The sequence below is a fragment of the Schistocerca nitens genome, chromosome 6 (assembly GCF_023898315.1).
Source record: "Schistocerca nitens isolate TAMUIC-IGC-003100 chromosome 6, iqSchNite1.1, whole genome shotgun sequence".
In the NCBI taxonomy this organism is placed as follows: Eukaryota; Metazoa; Arthropoda; class Insecta; order Orthoptera; family Acrididae; genus Schistocerca; species Schistocerca nitens.
Genome location: NC_064619.1, coordinates 257,953,080 through 257,967,042, shown reverse-complemented (window position 1 = coordinate 257,967,042; position 13,963 = coordinate 257,953,080). Strand labels below are relative to the sequence as shown.

Sequence of the window (13,963 nt, the reverse complement as noted above, 5' to 3'; positions counted from 1 at the left end):
CTAGGTATGGTATTCACTGAGGTGTGTGAAACTGCAAGCTGAAAAGAGTGACAAATGCAATGGATCAATACCAAATGCTTCAAACCATATTCTCTCTTGAGTTGTTCGAAAAGCCCATTGTTTATTCCAACCATTGCAGAAGAATTATCTGTGCCAATTCCTACGATATTAGCGATTGAAAGTTTGAGATCTTTCAAAGAATTCACAAGAATAGCAACCAGATTTCTTGCATCTCCAGTTTCTACTACAGCGAGTTTGAGAAATGCTGATCTAATAGTTTGGTTGTTTACACTATAGTTCCGTATAATGATACCTAGCATTTTAGATATTGATACATCTGTGGATTCATCTATTAGTATACTGTATTTTTGGTTAGCTATATCTTCAACCAATGATTGTGTAAAATATGGAGCCAAAACTTCAGTTATAATGTTAGTGCACTTTGTACGATGTAATTGCATGTTTTTAGTGCCCTCATCACCGGAAAACACCTTCGTGCACAGTATTCCTAAATGATCTACAGCTAAAATAGAACAATGTTCAGCAATAAATAAAGAAAGGGCGCCTTTCGCTCTGCTTGCTATTCTAACTGTAGTTTTCGAAACAATTTTCACAGCTAGGATGGTTTGTGTTTTTTTAATCAATTTTTTGTTTATGCTTAATAGTTTTCGAATGCTTTGTAATATCACACAATTTAGCATAAAACTCTGTTGCACATACTTGACATTTTGCCTTGGATAAGTCTCCAACGACTAGTTTCAGCCACCCATTGAATTCAGGTTCTGCTTCCCACGCATCCCGATATATTTGAGCGTACTGCTTCTTCTTCTGCGGTAAATCCATTATGTAAGCCACCACGACATAAGTTTCACCAGTTTATAATCACTGAAAATACAGCAAAACTCAGGCGAACTAGAGGTCATGAAACAATCTACTCACTCGGTAACTCGATATCAGTCCTATTGTTCATTGTTTAAAACGTAATAATGTCTGAGATACCCCCACCGAATTGTTCTTGCGTTACCACTGTGCATGTGGTAATAATTTGAGTGCGAGTTAACATTTCGAAAAATTAGAGGTTGCTGGACAGAAATGTATTTTATTATTCTGGCCTTACCTGTGTAATACTGTGTTTCAATGCCATTATGTTCACAGAGTATCTGGAAAGATAGCTTCGATGCATTTGATGAAATATATGTCCAAAACTTCTTAAGATTTTCTGTCAAGTTGGTAAACAGAATTTTACTTTCGAATTCATTGAATACTTCACACATAGCCCTTCTTATGCTAATTTTGGCTTTCTTTAGTTTTCGTTTGTCTGTGAGACTTTGGCTATGTTTAAATTTGCAGTGAAGCTCTGATTGCATTTGTAGCAACTTTCTATCATGGTCGTTAAACCACGGTGGATTTTTTTCCGTCTCTCAGAATTTTGCTCAGCTCATATCTGCCTAAAGTGTATTGTATGATGCTTTCAAACTTTGTCCAGTGATCTCCAACACTGTCAGTACTGGAGATTAAACTTCATACTCTTTCAATTCCAATTTCTTCTTGGCCAGTCAATTCAACTGGTAATTCTTTCCTCCTCTTTTTCTGTTGAATCGTATCAGTTATGTAATAGCCCATGTCCACCAGCTGCATAACATACACAGTGTAGAAATTGTCCATATGGAGATGGTAACCACTGGCATTACCAGTAGCATTTGTAAGTTTGTCACACAAATGCATAAACAATCTTTTTTTTTTAAATGAGATTCCTGGCCTCAGCAATGCCTGTGTAGTAGTTGCTTCAAAGTATGGTTCAAATCCTTCAAGCTATGCTGTTTGACTGTCAGCCAAAATATAAACCCACGTGGCACAACTTCATTGGCTTGTTTGAATTGTAACACCTGAAAACAGCACACCCTTTGAATCCAATAGTGCTCCCATCAATGCTTATGTGCCTTCCTGGAATGCAAATTTCTCTGAAGTTGTTGTCAAGGTACTGACTGCACTACGTTTTTTGTTGTAGACCCCTTGTGACAGTTCCAGCTGGAGGTCATCTTGCACCAAGGAACATCCAAAAAAAAATGTAACAAAATCTTTCTCAGCTGAATACATCTTTACAAAATGAACATGTTTGTGTCCATTCTTCAGTGAAGTCATTCTGAATATTAGGCTCAGGACTCAAATGCCTAAGAATGCTTTCATTTCATCAAAAGTTATATCCTTCAGACCAATCTCTGCCTTAGTAGTTGCTTTTCTTTTTTAACCTTAGCATACTCACTTGTACTTTTTGTGTAAAAAATCCAGAACCTTATTACAATGCTGAAGAGTGGGTTTGAATCAATTTACAACAGTGAAATTGGTTTTGTGAAGTCCAGCTGATTTCCATATTTTTGGCATCCGTCAGAAGCAACTGGTCATCCATGTCACTAAAACTTATAGACTCTGCATGTCCATTTGTTAATTTCCATATTTTCACCTTCAATGTCACTGTTTGCAAACTATAATTACTGTTGCCGTCACTCCAATCACTTATATCACTCACACTTTCATCCAACATCTCCACTATTGCTTTAGAATAATCATGTAAATCCATCAATTTAGTTGTTGTAGTTCCAAATACCAGCTTTGGAGTAAACTAGAAACATGAAAACAAAACAATAATGTGACAAATGTATTTCCTCATAGTTATATCGCAAGCCGATAGATGTCAGAACACTTCAGTTCATGAAATACAGCAGTGAGAGCCCTGGCAAATGAGTTATAGTAAATTAATGTTTGTGTTGGGGAACAACTGACATGTGAGTCTATTGTGACTTTTACGTGGTTGGGACTACCCGCTGGTCAAGCACTAGGGGTTAAGAAAACTGTGGGAAACCTAAATCTGGATGGTTGGATGGGAATTTGACCCATCAACTTCCTGAATGAAAGTCGAGTTTCGTAACCGATGTGCCACCTTGCTCCCAATAACCAGCAAACCTTCAAAGGCATCCAATGCACTTGTCTACATCTTTTAGGGAGATGGGTCCAAATTCCAACAGACAAGGCATCCCATGCTGGCTCAAATGTATCCTTTGCTATGAGTGATGCCTAAAATCTGTTTTTTAAGGTGTAAGAGAACTGCCATCCAGCCAGTACCAATTCTCACCTTGCACTCAGAGATTCATAACCTCACTACTGTCATTCTGTTTCAAGTGAGTGTGAACACACCAGTTATGCATATTAAGAGGGAATGTAACACCAGGTATCCCAGAAGATGACAGAGGCACTACAGATGCAACATTTCATGGCAGGTTGTTCGAACTGACTTCAGCATGGGCAACAGACTTCATGTTGTTAATGAGCTTACAAACGCTTCTGGGCAGTGGCCACTTCACCCGCTGTATTCCCAGATTCATTCTTCTTGGACTGCAGTACAAAGGAGGCAATATATATGTCCATGAAAGACAAGCTGATTTACAATTCCGCCTAAGTACACCCTAGAAAACTAACATCAGGTCACAAACGCAACATCACATAGGCTAAATAATAAGAAAAGCAGGTGGCAGACTGCAGTTTATTGACAGAATACTACAGAAATGGAAGACTGAGATCCATCCTAGAACATTGCTCAAGCGCGTCGGACCTGTACCATATAGGACTAACATGGGGTACTGAACATACATAAACAGAAGCAGCACTAAGGATCAAAAATTTGTTGTACCCATGGAGAGGGTGTTGAAATAACTCAACTGCAGACTCTTGAAGAGCAATGCAAACTATACTGTCAAAGCCTACTTAGAAAGTTTGTGGAACCAACTTTAAGTGATAATTCTAGGAATATATTACAACTTCCTGTGTATCACTTCCACAGGGATAATGAAGGCAAGTTTAGACTAATTACAGAATACACAGTGCCGTTTAAGCAATCATCCTTCCCACGCTCCATACATGAAAATAATGGACAAAAGCCTTAGTAATTGGCACAATGGGAAGTATCATTATCCATACACTTCACAGTTCTTTCCATAGTATAGAGACAGCTGTAAATATAAGAATTCTCAACAACAGCCCTAATGCAGGACTTGTATGGGAAAGAATTTTTGTTCAGTTTCTGGTCACAGTAACAACTGACAGCAACACTGGTAGCTTTGCATGTACAATGAACACCACACCTCAATCCCCAGTGAGACTCTTGATATGGTGGCTTCGTCCTTTTGCTAGCAACACTGCTGTGCATGCATGACTTCTGGGATTGGCCTTCATAAGAAAACAGTAACACTAGCAGTTGCTATTTGCCAGCAACAACATTAAGATGTCAAGCAGCTGCATTGATGAAAAACTGTTGGATTTACACAATGAACTCTGGCAGCAGACTAGAATTGTATATTCAAAAGATGTGCCATAAAATTTTGAAGAGTCATAATAAAAATATGCTTTACTTTAACCCTAAGGCTGAAATTCCTTGATTTGCATAACTATTTCAGTAAACTCTTTAATATTATTGTTCAATTACGTGTTTTTGGTGTGTAGGTATCTCAGTATGTATTAACAAATTGTTAACTAGTACTAAGTTATTTAATTCAATATTGTAACTCTATTGAAATACGTACCTGTAGAACAAAATTTTGTGATTTTCCTTTTGCTATAGAGCACACTGCAGATACTTTGTTGACAAGTGAGTCTTTTGTTGTATTTTCTTTATTTTCCTCCAGGATATATTTTGGATTTCGCCCATGTAGCTTGTAGAATGGAGACAGTGAATCACACCCAAAGGAAACATGATAGGTGAGTAGAAAAGACTGGATCTTTCTGTCCCAGTCAGAAGGATAACAGTTGACAAAGTCATTCAACAAATTTGTACTCCAAGAACATTCATCAGCCCCATGTTGTTCCATCTCTGCTCTTTTTGTAGTTTTATTGCCAAACATACATGATGTCAACTCTGATTCAAACATGCCTCCTTTATAGTGTTGTTGGACTTTCTCTAACTCCTGAGTTGTAAATCCAATGAAGCAGCATTCAGCAAACCCCAAAAGACAAAATATTTTTATGATGAAAGTTGCTACAGTTTTTATGTTTCTCTCACTTGTTGTGGGTTTCACACAAATCCACATTGATACTGGGTCAACTATTGTAATCAAATATTCATTATGATCAGCTGTTTTGGGGTAAGGACCACACACCTTCACAAGAACCTGCAAAATAAAAGGCAAGTTAATGGTTTGTGAGCAAGAGCAATGATCTGCTTTTCTAGTCAATGAAGTAACTCCTTACAAAGAAAAATATTGGGTATAATATAGAGAATATAATAAAACAAACAAACACACACACACACACACACACACACACACACACACACACACACAGGCATAGAGAGAGAGAGAGAGAGAGAGAGAGAGAGAGAGAGAGAGAGAGAGAACACTGTTCTGTAAATATTACTCGATTCTGATAAATTTATAAGAGCACTGGACATCTGTACAAGACACTAAATTACAAGTAACCAAACACACCAAAATATTTCATTTCTATCTACACACATAAAAAAAGTTTTGCACCACCCCAGTTCCCACAACTCCTGAGAATCGACATTGACTGTGGATATTGTATCACAGACACAGTCCCTTTGACTGTTCAGAGATGTCACTAAACCATCCAAAGATGTAAACAACCATGCATGAGCAGTGCCTGTGAGACGAAAGGGGTCCAACAGCCAATCAGTTCCAGTCATTCCACCTGGAAGGAGGTACACAGCTTGTGTTGTCTGTAGTTCAACCATGCCTAGATGGTCAATACCACAGTTCAATTGTGTCCGCGTTGTTACTTTGTGCCAGGAAGGGCTCTCAAAAAGGAAAGTGTCCAGGCATCTCGAAGTGAACCAAAGCGATGTTGTTTGGACATGGAGGAGACACAGAGAGACAGGAACTGTCAATGACATGCCTCACTCAGGCCGCCCAAGGGCTACTACTGCAATGGATGATTGCTACATATGGATCATGGTTTGGAGGAACCCTGACAGCAATGCCACAATGTTGAATAATGCTTCTTGTGTAGCCACAGGATGTTGTGTTATGACTCTAAACTGTGCACGATAGGCTGTATGATGTGCAACTTCACTCCCAACGTCCATGGCGAGGTCCATCTTTGCAACCACAACACCACACACCGCGGTACAAATGGGCTCAACAACATGCCGAATGGACTGCTCAGGATGGCATCACGTTCTCTTCACCGATGAGTGTCGCTTATGCCTTCAACCAGACAATATTTGCAGATTTCTCGCACAATGCTCTTTCTTGAGACTTGGTAAGTACCCTTTTGCAGGGTAGTTGGTGTCTATTTTAAAGTGTCTACCAGTTCAAGTCTACCAGTTCAAGTCTTCCAGCATTTCCATAATACTCTCTCTTGGATCAACAAAACCTGCGATGTGCTGCAATTCTTCATACACATTCAGTATTCCCTGATAGTCCAATATGGTATGTATTCCACATACTTGAGGAATGGTTTAGGCTGGATTTCTTGAATTTTTGTTAACCAATCTACTCTGTAGGCTGATCGCATTTTCCCAGCATCCTGCCAAATCTGCCATCTGCTTTACCAAATTTCGGGGCTAAAAAATGATGACCACTGTCCATCGCTAGATTGAATGACACCGTGTGGTCCTGCAGAAAAGTGACACTATAAATAAAATATACATTCAGAACAGAGATGAAGAGGAATCTTTTTGGTGTTTCATGCTGGTTGGCATGGAGAAGAACATTCTGTTTGAGATACTTCATTATGTTTGAGTTCAGAATATATTCTAAGTTCTACAGAAGATGAATGTAAAAGACATCAGACATTAGTTCTGTGGGTCATTCCTGTTGGCCTTCTTGCAAATGTGTTTGACCTGTGCTTTCTTTCAATCACTTGGCACAGTTTTTTATTCAAGAGATCTGCAGTATATTATGATTCAAATGAGAGCTAAGAAGGATGCAAGATCTGTATATAATCTGATATAAGATTACTTTGAGCATACATATAATTTTAGTGATTCTAGCTAATTCACAAATCCACCACTGACTCTAATATCTATGCCACTTATCCTAGCAGTTATACAAAAATTGAACTGGGACAGTACTCATAGCTTTTCCTTTATAAAGGAATATTTGAAAATGAGGTTCAGCACTTTTGCTTTGCTACCCTCCATTGTAGTTCCTGTGCCATCTACTAATGTGTGGACATTAAATTTGGTACAACTGACAGCCCTTAAACAAGAGCAAAATTTCACTTGGTTTTGTGCGAGGTGTTTTGATATTCTGGCAGGGCATTTGTTGAAGGTTTCCTGTACAGCCACACACACTTCAGTTACCATTTCAGCAACTTGGATAGGATTGCAATCTTTTCTTTCCATGTTGTTGTATTCCATCTGGGATTTTTCATGTTTTCATTTAGCTATATATATGGGTCTATGCTTTGTTTTACACCCATTCTGCGGTATCTTTTAAAAGTCTATTTACAGAAACTGTGTATGATGGAGGCTCCTTCACAACATAAATTGTCCTACTAGGTACGCACGTATCCAGCTTGGTCAACTATTCTTCTAATTTTTTGCCAAAGTTCATCTACATGCTCCTGCACAGAGCAAAATGTTTCAAGTACAACACTATTACCTCTTAATACAGGTGTATGAGTTTTTGTGTGATGCTTTGTCACTAAATGAACCTGAGATGAAAAGTGCTGCTCTTCTTTGGATATTCTCTATTCTTGTATCAATACTTTCTAATATGGATCCCAGGCTGGCTACCAGTCGAATGAGGGTTTTGTAAGATACCTCTGTTGTCGGTACATTATGTTTCTTGAGGAAAATTCCAATGAATCTCAGTCTGGAACATGCCTTTCCGGTAATTTGTTTTATGTGGTAATTCACTGTAAATTGCTTTGTATGCATATCCCCAGCTATTTACTGAAAGAAACTGCTTCCAGTGCTTGTTCGGATATTGTGTAGTCATAGAGTAGTGGATACTTCCATACATTTATGCACAATATGTTACATCTGTTTATTTTGAAGGTCAACCACCAATCCCTGCACCGAGCATCATTCCTCTGCAGGCCTTCTTGCAGTTGCTACAATTTTCTAGTGTTGCAATTTCTTTGTATACAACAGCTGGTCAGTGAACAACCTTATAGTGTTCCCCACACTATCCACTAAGTCACTTACATGCATGCAAAGTGAACAGTAATGCTCCCTTGAGGTATGCACAAAATTACTTTCATGTCTGAAGACTTCTATCCTTTTAAGAGTGACATGTAGTGTTCTTTCTGCTAGGAACTTCTCATTCAAATCACAAAGGTGGTGTGACATTCCACACCCTCGTTCATTAGGCTGTATTGTGGAACTACAGAAGTCACAGAATATGGCATCAATCTGATGGCTGGTATCTACTGCCCTCTGGGTCTTGTAGACAAATGAATGAGTTGGGTTTCATGCAAGCATTGTTTGCAGAATTCATATTGAGTCTATAAAGGAGATTTTTCAGTCTTCAGAAATGTCACAATAAAAGTGCATTAAATATGTTATTAAATTCTACAACAGCCCAATGTCAGTGATATAGGCCTAATGTAATGTGTGACTTTTCAATTATCCTTCTTGTAAATGGTATGGACCTATGCTTTCTTTCCAATCACTATGATTACCTCGTTTTTCCAACGATCTACTGATGGCTGCTGGTAGATGAGAAGCAAGTTCTTTCACATACCCTATCTAGAACTGTATAGTACTTCATCTGCTCCAGTCATTTTTCCTCTGATGAGTTATTTTTGTGGATTTTGTATCTCACAGACATTTATTTTGATATCTGTCATTTTGACATTTGGGCGACAATTGAGAGGAGGAAACTCAGTATGATTCTGCTCATGAAACAGTGTAGGAAAAAGGAATTTGGTATTTTGACCTTCCTACTATTACCCTCCCTTTCAGTACCATTAGAGCGTCTTTGATCTTTTACTGATTTAACATATGACCAAAGCTTAGATCAGTAGGTAGAATTTTAGTTTCAAATTCACTGAACACTTCTTACATTACTCTCCTTACTCTCACTTTGTTTTCATTTAGCTTTTGTAGCCAACATTTTTACTTCAGTTACATCTGTGATGAAGTTCTCTTTAATTTTTAGTGACCTTTAAACACAGATATTGAGCCATGGTATTTCTTTTCCCATCCCTCATAACCTTGCTTAGCACACACACTAACAAAACCAAATCATTATGACCACTGCTCACCTAGTGGCATTGAGGGCAAGCGATGCGGTAACAAAAGTATGTAAGTGGAACAGACACAGACAGGGAATCACCTTAGTGAAGATATGGGCTGCACATGGGGAAATCCATTGAGATAAGCAAATCTGACAAAGGGCAGATTATTATTACGCAGAACCTGTGAATGACTATCTCGAAAACAGCAAAGCTGGTCAAATGTTCTTGTGCTACTGTTGTGAGCACCTATGTTAAGAGATAGAAGGACAGTGAAACTACCATTAGCCGCTAACTGGTTGGATGTCTACGACTTTTCACAGAACGCAGGGCTCAGAGGCTTGTCTGCTCTGTAATGTAGGTTAGATGGTGATCTGTGGCATCTCTGCCGAAAGAGCACAAAGCTGGTGCACACACAAGTGTTCCAGAGCACACCGTTCACCGTACATTGTGGAACATGGAGCTCCACAGCAAATCACCCTACGTGTTCACATGTTGACCCAATGACATCATCAATTACGATTGCAGTGGCCACTGCACCATCAGGATTCAACCATCGAACAATGTAAATGTGACGGCTCTTTGGGTGAATCACATTTTTGCTGCATTAGGTACCTGGTCGTCACCACCAACATTGTGATGGAGGTGAACGGTGGCTTGAAATGCGCAGTGCGCCACGTACACAGGCTTTCAGCAGTATAACTGTCCATGTCTCAGAGCCAGAACCATGTTATAGTGGTTTGAGGAGCACTATAATGAACTCACATTGGTGTCTCGGTGACCAAATTTCCCTGATGTAAATCCTGTGGAACCCAACTGGATCACTACTGGGCGCTATCACTGCATACGCAAATCAGTGGCCCATTATTTATATGAATTCATGACCTGTGCACAGATATCTAACACCCCATAACGTCACAAACCTACCAACAAACTGTCAGATTCCTGGTACGCAGAATCAGTAATATATTTTGTTCCAGAGATGGACAAACAGATTATTAAGCAGGTGGTAATGTTTTGGCTCATCATTGTATAGATCTAGGGCATATTGTACAATGCTTTTGAATTTTATCCATTTTTTCTTATCTCTGCCCCCAGAAGTGAATATTTGGTTTCAACTGCTCAGATACTCTACAATGTGTTTCCTGTCATGTTTACTAAATACTATCTTAACATTCCTTGTAATATCTGAAGTCACAGTTGCAACAGTTGCTTTATACTCAGCGAGTCAGCTCTCTACATTAACTGTTTTGAACAGTTCAAGTCTGTTAGTTACTAGCAGGTCTAAGATGTTACCCTCGCAACTCAGTTCTCCATGTAACTGCTCAAAGTATTTTTCATAACAAAAGTAAAAAAATAAAAAATGTTCAGAGCTATTTCACATCCATCTGACACCATTTTCAATCACACGACTCTTCCTTTCTACATCTGGCAAACTGAAGACTGGCAATACAATGAATAGCATATTCAGAAAACTTAGTCTTGATATTCTCCAAGTTTTCTCTGGAACACTCTACCACTGCAGCTCCTGAGGCAGATAGTCTATAAAAACACCCAATTAACATGTTTGACCCACCTCTGATGTTTATCATCATGCAGATTATTTCATATTTGAAATCTGTGATAACCTCACTAAATGCTATCAACTTCAGTATGGCAATAAATGCGCCAACACCATTAGTACCTATCCTGTCCTGTGAATTTTGTGTTTTGCTGCAATTCACTTCTGGTTCCCATCCACTTTCTGTTTCTAATATTACATCGTCATTATTATATTTCATAAATAATACTAATAATTGACATATTGTGGATTCTCCTGCCATTTACTAACAACACATAAAGAGTTTCTCTTATTGGTCTGCAGAGGCATATATTCACTTCCAAGAGTAACACGACCGGTCTTTCAGCAAATTACTGAAGGTAATTCATTGATGATCTTATGGAGAAGTTTCTGTAGCTCAAGGAACTCTCATGGTCATACCACATACTCTGGCACTCAAGTAGCTGCTTCCTTTGAGTAGTGTGCAAGCCTTACCTACTGAGGGAGCCCTACAATGCTCCATCAGATAACAGTGGTTTAGAAATCAAGAAATCAACTTTTAAGATCACAGAAAAATAAGCCTCCAGTTTAGATCTTCTAATCAGCAACAAACCAGAGGATTGGGGTTCATTTTGGGTAAGCCACTACTAAAGTTAGACATGCTTCCACCCCATGTGTGAGGCTAGCTGTCTTCACCGATTCAGCCAACCACTGAAAGGTACCAAAGACATGATCTTAGAATTCAGTGGGGGAAACAACATTTGGACCAGTATGAGCCACAATTTGCAGTCATGAGCAACCTCCCAGTAAACATGCACTAGACTTCTTTCCCAAACTGCCTGCTACTCCTCTGAGGGGCTCCACTACATGCATAATAAAACACCCAATAATAACGTAATGCCCCCCCCCCCCCCTCGTGCTTCTCCAGACCCGCACAAAAATCAGCTACTTGCCCAATAAGAAAAGCATGTCATGCTGGCTCAGATGTGCTATCAACGTTGGGCAGCATGCCATGCATGTTACAAAGGCATAATGGAGCAACTGTGTTAGTGAAGACAATGCTGCTGGATTTGACAGCGAAATCAACATTGCAGTTTGTGTCATATATAGACACACACACACACACACACACACACACACACACACACACACACACTAGTGGCCATTAAATTTGCTACACCACGAAGATGACGTGCTACAGACGCAAAATTTAACCGACAGGAAGAAGATGCTGTGATATGCAAATGATTAGCTTTTCAGAGCATTCACACAAGGTTGGCGCTGGTGGTGACACCTACAACGTGCTGACATGAGGAAAGTTTCCAACCAATTTCTCATACACAAACAGCAGTTGACCGGCGTTGCCTGGTGAAACATTGTTGTGATGCCTTGTGTAAGGAGGAGAAATGCATACCATCACGTTTCCGACTTTGATAAAGGTCGGATTGTACCCTATTGCGAATGCAGTTTATCATATCGTGACACTGCTGCTCGCATTGGTTGAAATCCAATGACTGTCAGCAGAATATGGAATCGGTGGGTTCAGGAGGGTAATACAGAATGCCGAGCTGGATCCCAACGGCTTCGTATCACCAGCAGTCAAGATGACAGGCATCTTATCTGCATGGCTGTAATGGATCGTGCAGCCACGTCTCGATCCCTGAGTCAACAGATGGGGACATTTGCAAGACAACAACCATCTGTACGAACAGTTCGATGACGTTTGCAGCAGCATGGACTATCGGCTCGGAGACCACGGCTGCGGTTTCCCTTGACGCTGCATCACAGACAGGAGCGCCTGTGATGGTGTACTCAATGATGAACCTGGGAGCACAAATAGCAAAGCATCATTTTTTCGGATGAATTCAGGTTCTGTTTACAGCATCATGATGGTCGCATCCATCTTTGGCATCATCGCAGTGAATGCACATTGGAAGAGTGTATTCGTCATCGCCATACTGGCGTGATGGTATGGGGTGCCATTGGTTACACATCTCGGTCACCTCTTGTTCACATTGACGGCACTCTGAACAGTGGACGTTACATTTCTGATGTGTTACGACCCGTGGCTCTACCCTTCATTCGATCCCTACAAAACCCTACATTTCAGCAGGATAATGCACGACCGCATGTTGCAGGTCCTGTACGGGCCTTTCTGGATACAGAAAATGTTCGACTGCTACCCTGGCCAGCACATTCTCCAGATCTCTCACCAATTGAAAACTTCTGGTCAATGGTGGCCGAGCAACTGGCTCGTCACAATACGCCAGTCACTACTCTTGATGAACTGTGGTATCATGGTGAAGCTGCATTGGCAGCTGTATCTTACACGCCATCCAAGCTCTGTTTGACTCAATGCCCAGGCGTATCAAGGCTGTTACTACGGCCAGAGGTGGTTGTTCTGGGTACTGATTTCTCAGGATCTACACACCCAAATTGCGTGAAAATGTAATCACATATCAGTTCTAGTATAATATATTTGTCAAATGAGTCGAATAAATGGGAAACATTCCACATGGAAAAAATATATCTAAAAACAAAGATGATGTAACTTACCAACAGAGACACTAACAAACACAAACACACACACAAAATTCAAGCTTTCGCAACACACACGTGCTTCATCAGGAAAGAGGGAAGGAGAGGGAAAGACGAAAGGATGTGGTTTTTAAGGGAGAGGGTAAGGAGTCATTCCAATAATGGGAGGGGAAAGACTTACCTTAGGGGGCAAAAGGGACAGGTATACACGCACACGCGCACATATCCATCCGCACATGTACAGACACAAGCAGACATACGTAAAGGCAAAGAGTTTAGGCAGAGATGTCAGTCGAGGCAGAAGTACAGAGGCAAAGATGTTGTTGGAATGACAGGTGAGGTATGAGCGGCGGCAACTTGAAATTAATGGAGGTTGAGGCCTGGTGGGTACCCCGGTGTAAAACCTGTCCCATGCACCTTCCCACCACCACCTACTCCAGTCCTGTAACCCGGAAGGTATACACGATCAAAGGCAGAGGCACGTGTGAAAGCACCCACGTGATTTACCAACTGACCTGCCTACACTGTGAAGCTTTCTATGTGGGAATGACCAGCAATGAACTGTCCATTCGCATGAACGGACACAGGCAGACAGTGTTTGTTGGTAATGAGGATAACCCTGTGGCTAAGCATGCCTTGGTGCACGGCCTGCACATCTTGGCACAGTGTTACACCGTCCGGGTTATCTGGATA

At 40.3% G+C, this 13,963-nt stretch overlaps 1 protein-coding gene across 1 annotated transcript in view; it reads right to left on the bottom strand.

The window, feature by feature from the left end:
* LOC126262313 (uncharacterized) overlaps nucleotides 1-13,963 on the bottom strand; it is an 84,370-nt gene that overhangs the window by 19,893 nt on the left and 50,514 nt on the right. Inside the window, exon 7 of the mRNA XM_049958864.1 lies at nucleotides 4,575-5,159. Coding sequence (XP_049814821.1) covers nucleotides 4,575-5,159 — 585 coding nt within the window. The remainder of the gene's footprint in view (nucleotides 1-4,574; nucleotides 5,160-13,963) is intronic.